This window comes from Nerophis ophidion, linkage group LG04 (assembly GCF_033978795.1).
Source record: "Nerophis ophidion isolate RoL-2023_Sa linkage group LG04, RoL_Noph_v1.0, whole genome shotgun sequence".
NCBI lineage: Eukaryota > Metazoa > Chordata > Actinopteri > Syngnathiformes > Syngnathidae > Nerophis > Nerophis ophidion.
The window spans coordinates 19,228,459-19,245,413 of record NC_084614.1 but is presented as its reverse complement, the minus strand read 5'-3'; the positions used below and the strand labels follow the sequence as shown (position 1 = coordinate 19,245,413).

The 16,955-nt window shown below is 35.7% G+C and overlaps 1 protein-coding gene across 1 annotated transcript; it reads right to left on the bottom strand.

The window, feature by feature from the left end:
• Window positions 1-9,310: 9,310 nt before the first annotated feature.
• On the bottom strand, window positions 9,311-15,088 carry LOC133551061 (heat shock factor-binding protein 1). Its single transcript, XM_061897362.1, has 3 exons — window positions 14,771-15,088; window positions 14,631-14,697; window positions 9,311-9,810 (listed from the first exon to the last, which is right to left on the bottom strand). The coding sequence occupies exons 1-3, from the start codon at window positions 14,813-14,815 to the stop codon at window positions 9,695-9,697; spliced, it is 228 nt and encodes a 75-aa protein (XP_061753346.1). The 5' UTR covers window positions 14,816-15,088; the 3' UTR covers window positions 9,311-9,694.
• Between the last annotated feature and the right edge of the window lie 1,867 nt (window positions 15,089-16,955).

Sequence of the window (16,955 nt, the reverse complement as noted above, 5' to 3'; positions counted from 1 at the left end):
TAAATCATGGTCTCAATACGGAAAAGCATTGCATCCAATTGAGAATGTCTCATTTGCACCCCTGGTGGTGAAAACTATCAAAATGAGGGTGATCCCAAAAAGGAGGGATTTTTCAAATTGACTGTGTTGAGTTGAGTTTGAGTTTATTTCGAACATGCAAGCATACAACATGATACATCACAATTTCCAGTTTATCTTTCCAACATGTTCGAAAAGGAGGAGGAAGAAGCAGAGCTTATTTAATCCTACCCCTTTTCTTTACATAACAGTTGCTAAAACTTTTGTTCACTTCCTGTTCTCAATGTATTCACAATGTATACTCCATAAGTAATAAGTAATCACAATACAAATAAATAAATAAATAAATAATTGCTTAAATTTTAATCCATACGATGAGATAAATCAGATTACTTTGAAAATGAATGTGTGAGTAAAATCAGAATGTTTATCATGGTTCTTCATTTTTGTACTTTGTTAACACTTCCAGTTTGAAGAGTTTCTTGAAATGGATCATATTAGTACATTGTTTGATTGCTTTGCTTAATCCATTCCATAATTTAATTCCACATACTGATATACTAAAGGTTTTAAGTGTTGTACGTGCATACAAATGTTTTAAATTACATTTTTCTCTAAGATTATATTTCTCTTCTTTTGTTGAGAAGAATTGTTGTATATTCTTGGGAAGCAGGTTATAGTTTGCTTTGTGTATAATCTTAGCTGTTTGCAATTCCACTATGTCGTGGAATTTCAGTATCTTTGATTCAATAAATAAAGGGTTTGTATGTTCTCTATATCCAACATTATGTATTATTCTAACTGATCTTTTTTGTAACACTGTTAGTGAATGAAGTGTACTTTTGTAATTATTTCCCCATATTTCTACACAGTAACTCAGATATGGTAACACTAGTGAGCAGTAGAGAATATAAAGTGATTTTTGGTCTAGAAAATATTTGGCTTTATTCATTATTGATGTATTTCTTGCAACTTTATGTTGTATATTTTTTACATGAGATTTCCAGTTCAATTTATCATCAATCATTATACCTAGAAATTTGGTTTCATTTACTCTTTCAATTTCTATTCCGTCTATTTGTATTTGTGTTTGACTTTCTTTTCTACTGTTACCAAATAGCATTATTTTAGTTTTACTGAGATTCAATGATAGTCTGTTTTTGTCAAACCATTTTTTTAATTTGTTCATTTCTCCTGTTATTATTTGTATTATCCACTGTGTGTTCTCTCCTGAACAAAAGGCTGTTGTATCATCCGCAAATAATACTAACTTTAAATCTCTTGTAACTTTACAAATGTCATTTATATAGAGATTGAATAATTTAGGTCCCAGTATTGATCCCTGAGGTACACCACAGGAAATATTTAGCATTGTAGAAGTATGTTCGCCTAGCTTCACGTATTGTTTCCTGTTCGTTAGATAACTTCTTATCCAATTTAAGACTAACCCTCTGATACCATATCGTTCCAGTTTTTTTATTAAAATATTGTGATTAATTGTGTCAAATGCTTTAGTTAGATCCATAAACACTGCTGCCGCACATTTTTTATTATCTATTGCATTGGTAATTTCTTCTGTGATTTCAATTAAAGCCATTGAAGTTGAAACATTAGCTCTGTATCCATATTGGTTCTCTTCGAGTATTCTATATTTATTTATGAAACTCTCTAATCTGTTATTGAACAGTTTTTCAATGATTTTAGAAAATTGTGGAAGTAAAGAAACAGGTCTATAATTTGTAAATAGATGTTTATCATCAGTCTTATAAATTGGTGCAACTTTAGCTATTTTCATTTTGTTTGGAAATGTACCTGTTTGAAATGATAGGTTACTAATATACATTAATGGTCCTGAGATCTCATCAATCACCTTTTTTATCGTATCCATATCAATTCCATTACAATCAGTTGAAGTCTTTGATTTGCATTTTTTCACAATTTTAACTATTTCCTCCTGTGTCACATTACTGAGGAACATGGAGTTGGGATTTCGCTCTATGGTATCATAATAGTCCTCAATTGAAACTGGGTCTGGAATCCTTTCTTCCAATTTTGGTCCAATATTTACAAAATAGTTATTAAAGCGTTCAACTACTTCCTTTATGTTGTCATTATGTTTATTTCTGTCTAAGAAGTATTGGGGGTAATCCCTCTTAGTGCCATTTTTAATAATGCTATTGAGAATGCCCCATGTTGCTCTCATATTATTTTTGTTCCTGTCCAATAATTCACTGTAATATTCTTTTCTACATGATCGTAGTATGTTTGTTAACTTGTTTTTATACTTTTTGTACTTAACTTCTGCCTCAGTAGTTCTTTGTACTATAAATTTTCTATATAGCGTATTCTTCTTCTTACAAGCATTTTTTAATCCTTTTGTCATCCATGTTTGATTATCCTTTCTCTGTTTACTACTGAGTTGTCTCCATGGACAATGTTTGTCATGGAGACAATGTGTGTCGGTTTTAAAAGTGCTCCCCCTCTGGTCAACATATGAAATAATAAGTGTGTGTAAGAAATGGAAATGCGTCCCCTTTGACCAAAATTAATCACAAATAAATATGTATATAGAGACATACTGTAAAAACAAAGAAATAATGAAGATTAAAAACCAATTACAAACAAAAAAAGGAAAAAAATGCCGTCTTTCTCACAATGTGGCGACTTTTTTGCTTATAAAATTGGGAATAATTTCTCATTTTTTTCTGTTTCTGTAATATTGCAATATTTTCTCATAAAATTATTACGTTTTTATGTAAAAATCAATATTTTTCAATGCAAAATGGTGACATTTGTCAGATAAAATTAGGACTTGTATCACAATATTGCCAATTTTCTTGTCGTTCTTGTAAAACAGTGACTTTTTTAGGTGAATTATGACTTTTGTCATAATTTTGCCAAGTAAAATTTTGATGATGATTATAATATTGCCAAAATTTAAAAGTTTTGTTGAAAAATAGTGACTTTTGTCGAGTAAAATTACGACTCTTTTCGTAAAATTGCACACATTTTCTTGTAAAACTGCGACTGTTATTGAGTGAAATTCCAACATTTATCATATTGCACAAATGTTCCGTTTATCTTGTAAATGTTGACTTGCGTTGAGTAAAATCCCGACTTTTATTATAATACTGCCAAAATTCTACGTTTTTCTTCTGAAATTGTGAGAGGTCCTAAACAGGTATTATTCGGAGGTCTCAAGACAAATACAGGGATGTGTGTGGTGACATTTGTCATATAAAATCCTGACTTTTGAATTGTGAATTTTTTGTCGTTCTTGTAGAATAATGAATTGTTTTTTTATGAAAATTATGACTTTTTTTCATAATTTTGCCAAGTAAAATCTTGATGATCATTATAATATTGCCAGAATTTGAAAGGTTTTCTTATAAAATTGTGACTTTTGTCGAGTAAAATGAAGACTTTTGTAAAATGCACAAATTTTAGGCTTTTCTTGTAAAATTGTGACTGTTTTTGAGTAAAATTCCAACTTTTATCAGAATATCCCACACATGTTCCATTTTTATTGTAAAATGTTGACTTGCGTTAAGTAAAATTCCGGCTTTTATTATAATACTGCCAAAATTCCAAGTTTTTCTTGTGAAATTGTGTCCTTTTTCTTTTGAAACTCCAGCTCCCCCTCTGGTCAACATATGAAATAACAAGTGTGTGTAAGAAATGGAAATGCATCCCCTTTGGCCAAAATTAATAACAAAAAAATATGTATATATTGACATACTGTAATAACGAAGTAAATAATGAAGATTAAAAAACAATTACAAACAAAAAAATAAAAAAATAAAAAAAAGCAGTCTTACTCACAATGGGTTGACTTTTTTGTTATAAAATTAAGTACAATTTCTCATATTTTCTCAGAACATTATTACGTTTTTATGCAAAATTATTATTTTTCAACGCAAAATGGTGACATTTGTCATTTAAAATTCTGACTTGTATCACAATATTGCCATTTTTTTGTTGCTCTTGTAAAATAGTGACATTTTTGGGGAACATTATGACTTTTGACATAATTTTGCCAAATAAAATCCCGATGATCATTATATTACCAGAATTTGAAAGGTTTTCTTATAAAATTGTAAAATTACAACTCTTTTTGTAAAATGGCACAAATTTTTGGCTTTTCTTGTAAAATTGTGACTGTTTTTGAGTAAAATTCCAACTTTTATCAGAATATCGCACACACGCTCCGTTTTTCTTGTAAAATGTTGACTTGCGTTAAGTAAAATTCCGGCTTATATTATAATACTGCCAAAATTCCAAGTTTTTCTTGTGAAATTGTGACTTTTTTCTTGTGAAATTCCAGCTCATTTTTCACAACAAGCTTTTTTATATTTGCATAGTATGTATATATTATTAATGTTGTAAATACAAATCTTTATATATCTAAAAAGGGAGGTGATAAACAGGTATTATTCGGAGGTCTCAAGAAGGTAACAAATACAGGAATGTGTGTGCGTGTGTGTGCGTGTGTGTGTGTTCTTGTATTTCTACCCTTCTTGAGACATCAACAAGGAAAAGTACTTGCCACATGAGGAGCGGTGAACAAGTTAGGACATAAATCATTGGTCCCAATACGGAAAAGCATTGCATCTAATAGAGAATGTCTCGTTTGCACCCCTGGTGGTGAAAACTATCAAGATGAGGGTGGTCCCAAAAAGGAGGGATTTTTCAAATTGACTGTGTGTCGGTTTTAAAAGTGCTCCCCCTCTGGTCAACATATGAAATAACAAGTGTGTGTAAGAAATGGAAATGCGCCCCCTTTGGCCAAAATTAATAACAAATAAATATGTATATAGAGACATACTGTAAAAACAACGAAATAATGAAGATTAAAAACCAATTACAAACAAAAAAGGAATTAAAAACGCCGTCTTTCTCACAATGTGGCGACTTTTTTGCTTATAAAATTGGGAATAATTTCTCATATTTTTTCTGTTTCTGTAATATTGCAATATTTTCTTGTAACACTACGTTTTTATGTAAAAAATATTTTTCAATGCAAAATGGGGACATTTTTCATATAAAATTATGACTTGTATTACAATATTGCAAATTTTTTGTCGTTCTTGTAAAATAGTGACATTTTTTGAGGTAAATTGTGACTTTTGTCATAATTTTGCCAAGTAAAATTCCGATGATCATTATAATATTGCCAATATAAAATTGGGACTTTTGTCTAGTAAAATTATGACTCTTTTCGTAAAATTTAACATGTGAACACTTACAAATGCTTCTGTAATATTGCAATATTTTCTTGTAAAAGGTTTACGTTTTTATGTAAAATTATTATTTTTCAATGCAAAATGGTGACATTTGTTATAAAATTCTAACTTTTATGACAATATTTCGAATTTTTTTGTCGTTCTTGTAGAATAATGAACTTTTTTTAGAAAACTTATGACCTTTGTCATAATTTTGCCAAGTAAAATTTTGATTATCATTATATTGCCAATATAAAATTGTGACTTTTGTCGAGTAAAATTACGACTCTTTTCGTAAAATTTAACATAGGAACACTTACAAATGCTTCTGTAATATTGCAATATTTTCTTGTAAAATGTTTACGTTTTTAAGTAAAATTATTATTTTTCAATAGAAAATGGTGACATTTGTCATATAAAATCCTGACTTTTGAATTGTGAATTTTTTGTCGTTCTTGTAGAATAATGAATTTTTTTTTAAGAAAATTATGACTTTTGTCATAATTTCACTAAATAAAATCCCGATGATCATTATAATATTGCCAGAATTTGAAAGGTTTTCTTATAAAATTGTGACTTTTGTCGAGTAAAATTAAGACTCTCTTCGTAAAATTGCACAAATTTTAGGCTTTTCTTCTAAAATTGTGACTGTTTTTGAGTAAAATTCCAACTTTTATCAGAATATCGCACACATGTTCCATTTTTATTGTAAAATATTGACTTGCGTTAAGAAAAATTCTGGCTTTTTTTATAATACTGCCAAAATTCCAAGTTTTTCTTGTGAAATTGTGACCTTTTTCTTGTGAAATTGCAGCTCATTGTACACAACAAACATTTATATATCTGCATAGTATGTATATATTATTTATGTTGTAAATACAAATCTTTATATATTTAAAAATGGGGGTCCTGATGAGGTTGGCATTATTCGGAGGTCTCAATAAGGTAACAAATACAAAAGTGTGTGTGTGCGTGTGCGTGTGCGTGTGCGTGTGCGTGTGCGTGTGCATGTGTGTTTGATGGAGAGAGAATGAAAGCTAACAGGGATTTTCACTTCAAAGTGGGCAGCAACGCAGCAGATTAAAGCCCACCGGGTATCAAAGAGCTTCAGGTGGTCTGGGGCACACAGGTGGGCTCCCTAACCCACCATACGTATGCATATGTGCTGGAAACAGCCTATTCACCATCGCGCACATTTTACGGGATGCGCTGAAGAGAATGGAAGCCACTTCAAACTACTGACATTTTACTTTGTGCTTCACCCGCTGAGCTACGTGTGCAAGAGTAGCACGAGAGAGAGAGAGAGAGAGAGAGAGAGAAAAAAAAAGAGGGCGAACAAGGCGCTATGAAGTGTTCCCAAGCGTGGGCCACGGGGTCAACGCTCTCAGCCGCCACTCACACCCACTCGCCACTCCACGGCTCACAAACCCACCGCGCCATGGACGTCACAAACCCCCGTAACTTTCCTTTTCTCCTCCTACTCGCCTGTCTTGAACAACTTCTTGAGAAGCGTCCTGAAGACAGTCTGCTGCTGCTGTGGTTGCCATGGCAACAGCGCTAGCCAATCAGCAGGCTGCTTTGACAATAACTCTATTTATTTAAAAAAAAATAGTTTTTCGTGTTTGAAGGACACACAAGAGTGCACACACATTTTTCAAAAATTTTGGGGATGAATACTGACACCTATAGCTACAAGTCCGCAACTGCATCCGCTATGACAACAAAGTGGTACTAATCAGCTTCCAAGAGCACTTAATATTATCAATAATAGCGAAAAAAATGTTTTTTACGTTAAGTGTAATGGAGTTAATATTGAGAGCTTTGGTAGGGTCAGCAACCCGTGGCTCTTTAGTGCCGCCCTAGTGGCTCCGAGGAGTATTTTTAAAGGATTGAAAATGAAAAAAAAAAAGTTTTTGTTGGTTTTAGTATGTTTTTTTGTTTGAGGACAAACATGACACAAACCTTCCCAATTGTTAGAAAGCCCGCTGTTGAATATGTTTGTGTGTATGCTTCACTGATGGGAGTATTTGGTGAACATCGTTTTGTCCTACTAATTTTGTCAGTTCTTGAACTCACCATAGTGTGGACAGTGACGCAACAGTTTGTTCACATGTAAAATCTTCCGCTCCTTCTTTGGCTCGTTTTGTCTACCAAACGTTTTATGCTGTGTGTGAATGTGCAATGGGAGACAGGTCTGGACTGCAAGCGGGCCAAGAAAGTACCCGCACTCTTTTTTTATGAAGCCACGCTGTTGTAACACGTGCTGAATGTGGCTTGGCATTGTCTTGCTGAAATAAGCAGGGGCGTCCATGAAAAAGACGGCGCTTAGATGGCAGCATATGTTGTTCCAAAACCTGTATGGACCTGTCAGCATTAATGGTGACATCACAGATGTGTAAGTTACCCATGCTTTGGGTACTAATGCACCCCCATACCATCACAGATGCTGGCTTTTAAACTTTGCGTCGATAACAGTCTGGATGGTTCGCTTCCCCTTTGGTCCGGATGACACAATGTCAAATATTTCCAAAAACAATTTTAAATGTGGACTCGTCAGACCACAGAAGACTTTTCCACTTTGCATCAGAGAATCTAAAGCCCAGAGAAGCCGGCGGCGTTTCCGGATGTTGTTGATAAATGGCTTTCACTTTGCATAGTAGAGCTTTAAGATGGATACACGGATGTAGCGATGAACTGTATTTAGTGACAGTGGTTTTCGGAAGTATTCCTGAGCCCATGTGGTGATATCCTTTAGAGATTGATGTCAGTTTTTGATACAGTGCCGTCTGAGGGATCGAAGGTCACGGTCATTCAATGTTGGTTTCCAGCCATGCCGCTTACGTGGAGTGATTTCTCCAGATTCTCTGAAACTTTTGATGATATTATGGACCGTAGATGTTGAAATCCAGAAATTTCTTGCAATTGCACTTTGAGAAACGTTGTTCTTGAACTGTTTGACTATTTGCTCACGCAGTTGTGGACAAAGGGGTGTACCTCGCCCCAACCATTCTTGTGAAAGACTGAGCATTTTTTGGGAAGCTGTTTTTATACCCAATCATGGCACCCACCTGTTCCCAATTAGCCTGCACACCTGTGGGATGTTCCAAATAAGTGTTTGATGAGCATTCCTTCACTTTATTAGTATTTATTGCCACCTTTCCCAACTTCTTTGTCACGTGTTGCTGGCATTAAATTCTAAAGTTAATGATTATTTGCAACAAAAAAAATGTTTATCAGTTTGAACATCAAATATGTTGTCTTTTTACTGAATATGGGTTGAAAATAATTTGTTAATTATTGTATTCCGTTTATATTTACATCTAACACAATTTCCCAACTCATATGGAAACGGGGTTTGTAATTTAGTTTTCCATGTCTCATGACCTCCATGGAATATTGGCCGCATTTCAGATAGTTGTTTGTGTGTCATGTTGTTCCGGACCACAGCAAACATTACTTAGCTTGCCAAAGATTGTAATAAATCTAATAAAAGAAGACAGCCTTAACTTGGACCCACACATCTATACCTTGGGGCAATAAAGCCTGTCGTTTCCAGGAGTTATCTCACCTTCTGAGTAGCCTCTGATTTACTAATGGTTTTTAATGTTGTAAAAATGTGTAGAATAAATATAAAAGTTCAACATTTCTGTCAACAAAGATTTGCTTCAGCCTGCGACACATAGTCATTTTGATAGTAGGCTATTATAGCTTATATAAACACTTGCATCACGTGTTGCCTTCATTATAACACTTATATAAGGCTTTTCTTTTCTGCGGCTCCAGGCAGGTTAGTTTTTTGTATTTTTGGTCCAATTTGGCTCTTTCAACATTTTGGGTTGCTGACCCCTGAACTAAGAGATGGATTATGTGGGCCTACTGAGGATGTCGTAGTGGTTTGTGCAGCCCTTTGAGACACTAGTGATTTAGGGCTATACAAATGAACATTGATTGATTGAATGAAGAGAAAAGAAATCAGCACCAGGGTCAGTGCCAAGCAATACTGCCTGCAATATGCAAAGACTCCACTAGAGGGAGACATTATTTCACAATCCAATTCAAACACTCTGAAATCTGTGTCAATACATCTTTATTTGGCAATTGGGAGCACATTGACACGGTGCATAGCTTAGTCCAAAAAATATTTGACTTTGCAAATACTTTTCTATCCGTGCATGTGGTACTTTTTGTACCATTTCAAGAACCAGTGCTCTAGAATGTTAGGACAGGCGTAATACTGTTTGTTTTTCTGAGTGCTGTCTTCTTGCTGACTTGTCAAAAGGCCACTTGTGATTTTCTTTGGCTTTAAAGTGTCTGAGTTACTTTTGGAGCCATCGTATAACACTATTGTGAACGGTGCGCAGAGGTAGTAAATGCATATATATATACTTGGCTCGCTGCAGGTGTAGGAATATTTTGGAATGTGCTGAAATTGATATATACATTTTTTTTTTTAACTAGTTAGGGAGAAGGTCGCTCATTTTAGAAACAGGCCGATCTTCCATGCCGGCTTCGGTCATCAGCTCTGTTACGTTCCTCTCAAGGCCACTGATGCGTGTTCCCATCTCATCTAGTGTAACAGTCAAGGGATCAATAAAGTATGGGTGGGCAGATGGATTGTAACATAAATACCCACAGTAGTATCAGTATCAGATTTATACTAGTGCGATCAGATAGTTACTTATCATTTTTTTAATGTTGTTTATATTATTAAAATGATGATATTCTTGTATTTATAGATTTTTACAAACTCATGGTTATAAATTTCGACCCTAAAGGACTTTGGGGACCAAAAAAACAAAGCATTCAAATGAGATCAAATAGTTGTTTTTGCTTCTTTTTTTACATAGTTTGCTCGTAAAAAATTATGCAATTAAAAAAAATCGTATTGTTTTGCTGATAATTTAACATTTAGGGCAGAGGTCGGGAACCTTTTTGGCTGAGAGAGCCATGAAAGCCAAATATTATAAAATGTATTTCCCTGAGAGCCGTATAATAATTTTAACACTTAATACAACTGTCAGGTTCAAACACTGACGACATCTATTAAACAGACAAGAAGCAAGGAATTAAACAGGGACAGGATTCAATTTAGCTCAATGAGGAGAAACGCTGTACCCTTGCACAGTGTCATCCCACGCTCTGACAAGAGAATACTACGCATTACAACAACTAAATGTGTGCATCTCTTATTATTTTTAATAACATTGTTATTCTGAAGGTAACCAATAATAAATAAAATAATTTCGACCATTAATGCGACTTCTTGAACAGGTGCGATAGAAACGGATGGATAGATTTAAATGCATGAGCATGTTTTATATTTTGAATGTTATTTTTAACACTGTGATTACCAGCGGAATTATTAATTACTTGTCGTGTTAAGCAACGTCAGCTAAGATTTATCTGAGTGCCAGATGCGGTCATCAAAAGAGCCACAGGTTCCCTACCCCTGATCTAGGGCCACAAAGATTAATCAATTCAAGTAGAAAAAAAGTTGTATCTTATATTTTGCTGTGTAGATCAGTGATTCTTAAACTGGTGGTACGACATAGAATGGCTTAACTATCTAAACACAGTGTTACTGTTCAAACTGGGTGTCATATTACACTGACCAAAATATCAAATACAGCTCCTTTCACTGGAACTAACAGGCCAAGCCCATCTCCTAAAAAATAACCCCACACCATAATTCCTCCTCCACCAAATTTCACACTCGGCACAATGCAGTCAGAAATGTACTGTTCTCCTGGCAACCTCCAAACCCAGACTGGTCCATCAGATTGCCAGATGGAAAAGCGTGATTCATCAGTCCAGAGAAGGCGTCTCCACTGCTCTAGAGTCCAGTGGCGACATGCTTTACACGAGGGGTCCCCAACCTTTTTTGCACCAAGTACTGGTTTAATTTAGGCAGTACTTTTCATGGATCAGCCTTCCACATATGGCAGATAAATAGAGCAAATAAGTGCATGAAAAAACTAACCCATAAGTTGAATTAGTGGGAGCCCCTGTCCTTTTCCCTTTGCTAAAATAAAATAGCTCTCTATAGACTTTTGTTTTTTACTAATTTTTGCTAGCAGTAGGCTTTTTTTTTTGGCTTTAGTACCTGATGGGTTATAGGTGATACATCACATTCAAGGACAATAGCATGGATATATAAGAAAGCTAGAAATACTTGCCATTAGTTCCAGTAGATTTCAGTTTCCATTCTAAAAGTGATGTGTTTATATTTTGTGCAATATTTCATATGTAGATACAGTCTTTTTGGTCCGATATTCCATGCGTAAATACATCTGTTATTGCTAAATAATTGTGCAATAATACCAGAACTTTTAACTTACTAGGCCAAAGGAAATGTGTATTTTCTTCCTTCTGCACAATTATTATATGCAACAAATTTAACACTTCTCCATCTGCCTTTTGCACTTCACCCACTATGGTCACTTTGTTCCTGATCTGCCCTGATTTTAGGTCATCAACTTGCCACAGACTGCATATGGAACATGGCCTTTGGCTACAAATTGGCATCTTTACATTTGATATGTTTAGTAAAGGCCTACTGAAACCCACTACTACCCACCACGCAGTCTGATAGTTTATATATCAATGATGAAATATTAACATTGCAACACATGCCAATACGGCCTTTTTAGTTTTACTAAATTGCAATTTTAAATTTCCCGCGAAGTATCCTGTTGAAAACGTTGCGGAATGATGACGCGTGCGCGTGACGTCACCGGTTGTAGCGGACATGTTCTTCCAGCCCGATCCAAGCTATAAGTAGTCTGCTTTAATCACATGATTACACAGGATTCTGGACATCTGTGTTGCTGAATCTTTTGCAATTTGTTCAATTAATAATGGAGACGTCAAAGAAGAAAGATGTAGGTGGGAAGCGGTGTATTGCAGCTGCCTTTAGCAACACAAACACAGCCGGTGTTTCCTTGTTTACATTCCCGAAGGTGAAGCTTTACTATGGAACAGAGCGGTCAAGCGAACATGGTTCCCGACCACATGTCAACCGGCAGGTTTCGGTGAGAAAATTGTGCTAATAAGTCGGCTCTTACCGTAGACATGAGCGGACCTTGCGTCCTCCTGCAGCTGCGGACTGTTACCTCCTTCCACCGGAGACACTGGTGGTCACCACACCCGTGGCCACCCCTCCGACTTTCAGGTACCATATAATCTCACTAAAACACTGGTAACACAATAAGCAAATAAGGGATTTTCCAGAATTATCCTAATAAATGTGTCTAATAACATCTGAATCGCTCCCACTGCAGTCGCCTTTTTTTTTTCTTTCTAGTCCTTCACTCTCACTTTCCTCATCAAAAAATCTTTCATCCTCGCTCAAATTAATAGCGAAATCGTCGCTTTCTCGGTCCGAATCGCTCTCACTGCTGGTGGCTAGGATTGTAAACAATCTGAGGATGTGAGGAGCTCTACAACCAGTGACATCACGCGCACATCGTCTGCCACTTCCGGTACAGGCAGGCTTTTTTATTAGCGATCAAAAGTTGCAAACTTTATCGTGGATGTTCTCTACAAAATCCTTTCAGCAAAAATATGCCAATATCGCGAAATGATCAAGTATGACACATAGAATGGACCTGCTATCCCCGTTTAAATAAGAAAATCTCATTTCAGTAGGCCTTTAAATCACACTTTTAACGTGTGCATTAATAAAAATAAAGCGTGCGTAAACTACACTATATTACCAAAAGTATTTTTCAACCGCCAGTGTCTCCGATGGAAGCCACATTTCTCTACGAGGAGAAGGCAGCCTGTCGGGCCGGGCTGAGATTTTTATTTTTTTTTCCTTCTTTCTCCACGGTGGAAGTATCCGACGGTCAGGGGCGGCCGGTGGGAGGAGGCAAGAGAGTCCGCTGCTGCAGGCGAACGACGCAGGCTCTCCGCTCATGTCTACGGTAAGAGCCGACTTATTACCACCATTTTCTCACCAAAACCTGCCGGTTGACATGTGGTAGGGAACCATGCTCGCTTGACCGCTCTGTTCCATAGTAAAGCTTCACCGTCATCTTTCAGGAATGTAAACAAGGAAACACCGGCTGTGTTTGTGTGGCTAAAGGCGGCCGCAATACAACTCTTCTCATCTACATCTTTCTTCTTTGACGTCTCCATTATTAATTGAACAAATTGCAAAAAGATTCAGCAACACAGATGAGCTCTCCGCTCATGTCTACAGTAAGAGACTACTTATTTTTATATTTAGGGACGGCCTGGCGCAGTGGGAAGAGTGGCCGTGCGCAACCTGAGCGTCCCTGGTTCAATTCCCACCTAGTACCAACCTCGTCATGTCCGTTGTGTCCTGAGCAAGACACTTCACCCTTGCTCCTGATGGGTGCTGGTTGGCGCCTTGCATGGCAGCTCCCTCCATCAGTGTGTGAATGTGTGTGTGAATGGGTAAATGTGGAAGTAGTGTCAAAGCGCTTTGAGTACCTTGAAGGTAGAAAAGCGCTATACAAGTACAACCCATTTATCATTTATTTATTACCACCATTTTCTCACCAAAACCTGCCGGTTGACATGTGGTAGGGAACCATGCTCGCTTGAGCGCTCTGTTCCATAGTAAAGCTTCACCGTCATCTTTCGGGAATGTAAACAAGGAAACACCGGCTGTGTTTGTGTGGCTAAAGGCGGCCGCAATACACCTCTTCTCACCTACATCTTTCTTCTTTGACGTTTCCATTATTAATTGAACAAATTGCAAAAAGATTCAGCAACACAGCTGTCCAGAATACTGTGTAATTATGCGATTAAAGCAGACGACTTATAGCTCGGATCGGTGCTTGTTCAAAATGTCCGCTACAATCCGTGACGTCACGCGTACGCATCATCATACCGCGACGTTTTCAGCAGGATAATTCGCGCGAAATTTAAGATTGCAATTTAATAAACTAAACCGGACGTTTTGGCATGTGTTACAATGTTAAGATTTCATCATTGATATATAAACTATCAGACTGCGTAGTAGTGGGTTTCAGTAGGCCTTTAAGTGATTTATTTGAAAATAAAAGAATGGAGGTCATGACAATCAGAACAAAGGTCAAGTATTTTACCTAAAACATGCATTGCAGCTATAAAGTGTTTTATCCAATTATTTGATTAATTGGTTACGAAAAATAATTAGAAGCTGTAACCCTAACTACTTTTTCCTTTACAATAAAGGTTTATTTACACACTGCTTTGATAATGAATGAAAAATTAAAGGGTTAATCATTCAATGAGATCGATTTTGAAAGTTGAAGTTACAGTGTTGATATCGGATCGCCAATAAAGTCGGCAGTATCGACCACACAATTTGATGGCCCCACCTAGTGGAAAGAAACTTCACCGAATTACCAGCAAACTTTACAGTGTTAAAGAGGATATTTTGTCCTTCCAGTTGTTCAGAGATAGCTTGGAATCTTTCGTGTAGTCGTTGCATTGTTTCATCCATCTGTGAAGTTTAAAAACAACGAAACAATCATTCAGCAGACAGTTCCAATACACGTCACAACGATGAAACTCACCGCCTCAGTCATCACTTTGGCTGCCTCGTTCTCTCTTTTTGACATCCCCACAAGCCAAAAAATAACTATTTGGTAAGTTTATTTCATTTTTTTTTAAGCGTAATCTTGTGAGCAGGAGTCAGCAACTTTGCTGCAACTTTTGCTAGCGTGCGTAAAATAGCGCTACTTCCGCATCATCGTTTAAAAAATTAAAGTCGGTGTGTGATTCTTCTTCTGCTGTAAACATTTAAATGTTTAGTTTTCCATTGTCATTCAAATTTAATTTATATAATCAAATACGTATTTTAATTAATGAGTCCATATGACACACAAACATGTTTCCTACTGGGGAATGTGCTTTTATTGTGAAAGTTGGTATGACGTATTTCCGACAAGCTCTTGTTTTAACATCCGGCAAGATTCTATGACTTTGTGTAAAGAGAGAATAAAACCCGTTTTAAGACTTTTTAAACCGTTTTACCACTCTGAGATTAAAAACATCTCTAATTACCCTCGTTTGGTTTGTAGTCTTGACATAAAATATGAAGTAGTGACAGCCGAAAGATTGCAAGATGTCAGTCTAGTCCAGGGGTCACCAACCTTTTTGAAACCAAGAGCTACTTCTTGGGTACTGATTAATGCGAAGGGCTACCAGTTTGATACACGCTTAAATAAATTGCCAGAAATAGCCAATTTGCTCAATTTAACTTTAATGGATGAATCTATATATATTTTTAAAAAATGGGTATTTCTGTCTGTCATTCCGTTGTACATTTTTTTCCTTTTTACGGGAGGCTTTTTGTCGAGAATAAATGATGAAAAAAACAGTTAATTGAACGGTTTAAAAGAGGAGAAAACAGGAAAAAATGAAAATAGAATTTTGAAACATAGTTTATCTTCAACTTCGACTCTTTAAAAGTCAAAATTCAACCGAAAAAAAATGAAGAGAAAAACTAGCTAATTCAAATCTTTTTGAAAAAATTTAAAAAATAATTTATGGGACATCATTAGTAATTTTTCCTGATTAAGATTAATTTTAGAATTTTGATGACATGTTTTAATTAGGTTAAAATCCAATCTGCACTTTGTTAGAATATATAACAAATTGTACCAAGCTATATTTCTTACAAAGACAAATCAGATTTTCCAGAACAAAAATGTTAAAATAAATTAAAAAGATTTTGAAATAAGATTTAAATTGGATTCTACAGATTTTCTAGATTTGCCAGAATATTTTTTTGAATTTTAATCATGTTTGAAGAAATATTTCACAAATATTCTTCGTCGAAAAAACAGAAGCTAAAATAAAGAATTAAATTCAAATGTATTTATCTTTCTTTACAATAAAAAAAATACTTGAACATTGATTTAAATTTGTCAGGAAAGAAGAGGAAGGAATTTAAAAGGTAAAAAGGTATATGTGTTTAAGAATCCTAAAATCATTTTTAAGGTTGTATTTTTTCTCTAAAATTGTCTTTCTGAAAGTTATAAGAAGCAAAGTAAAAAAAAAATAAATGAATGTATTTAAACAAGTGAAAACCAAGTCTTTAAAATATTTTCTTGGATTTTCAAATTCTATTTTAGTTTTGTCTCTCTTTTAATTAAAAATGTCAAGCAACGCAAGACCAGCTTGCTAGTAAATAAATACAATTTAAAAAATAGAGGCAGCTCACTGGTAAGTGGTGCTATTTGAGCTTTTTTTTAGAACAGGCCAGCGGGCGACTCATCTGGTCTTCACGGGCTACTTGGTGCCCGCGGGCACTGCGTTGGTGACACCCTGCTTTAAAGTCATCCAACAGTTGCGACAACGACTTATTACTGTCAACTGAGTTTTGTTTTTTAATGATTTCTGGTGGTGGTGTGTCTCCGGATTTTTTCAACGCAAAAAATGTGCCTTGGCCCAAAAAGGGTTGAAAAACACTGATTTATGTTACTTGAATACATTTGATGCCCTTTTTCGGTCGCTAGAGCTTCCGGAAGGAGAGACGCGGAACTACCAAACATTTGGAGTGAATTTGGCGGCGGCTAGAGTGTCTAGATCTGTTTTGGCGGTTGAGCATAAGCTGTTTTGTGACTGGATCGAGATGGAAGGGGATAGTGACGGGATGTATGAGGATAGTATGGAAATGGATAGGACTAGAGGGGAGAGAGGAAAGAAGGGGAGAGGAGGGAGTGAAGGAAAGGCGAGTACTAAAAGAGTGCATGA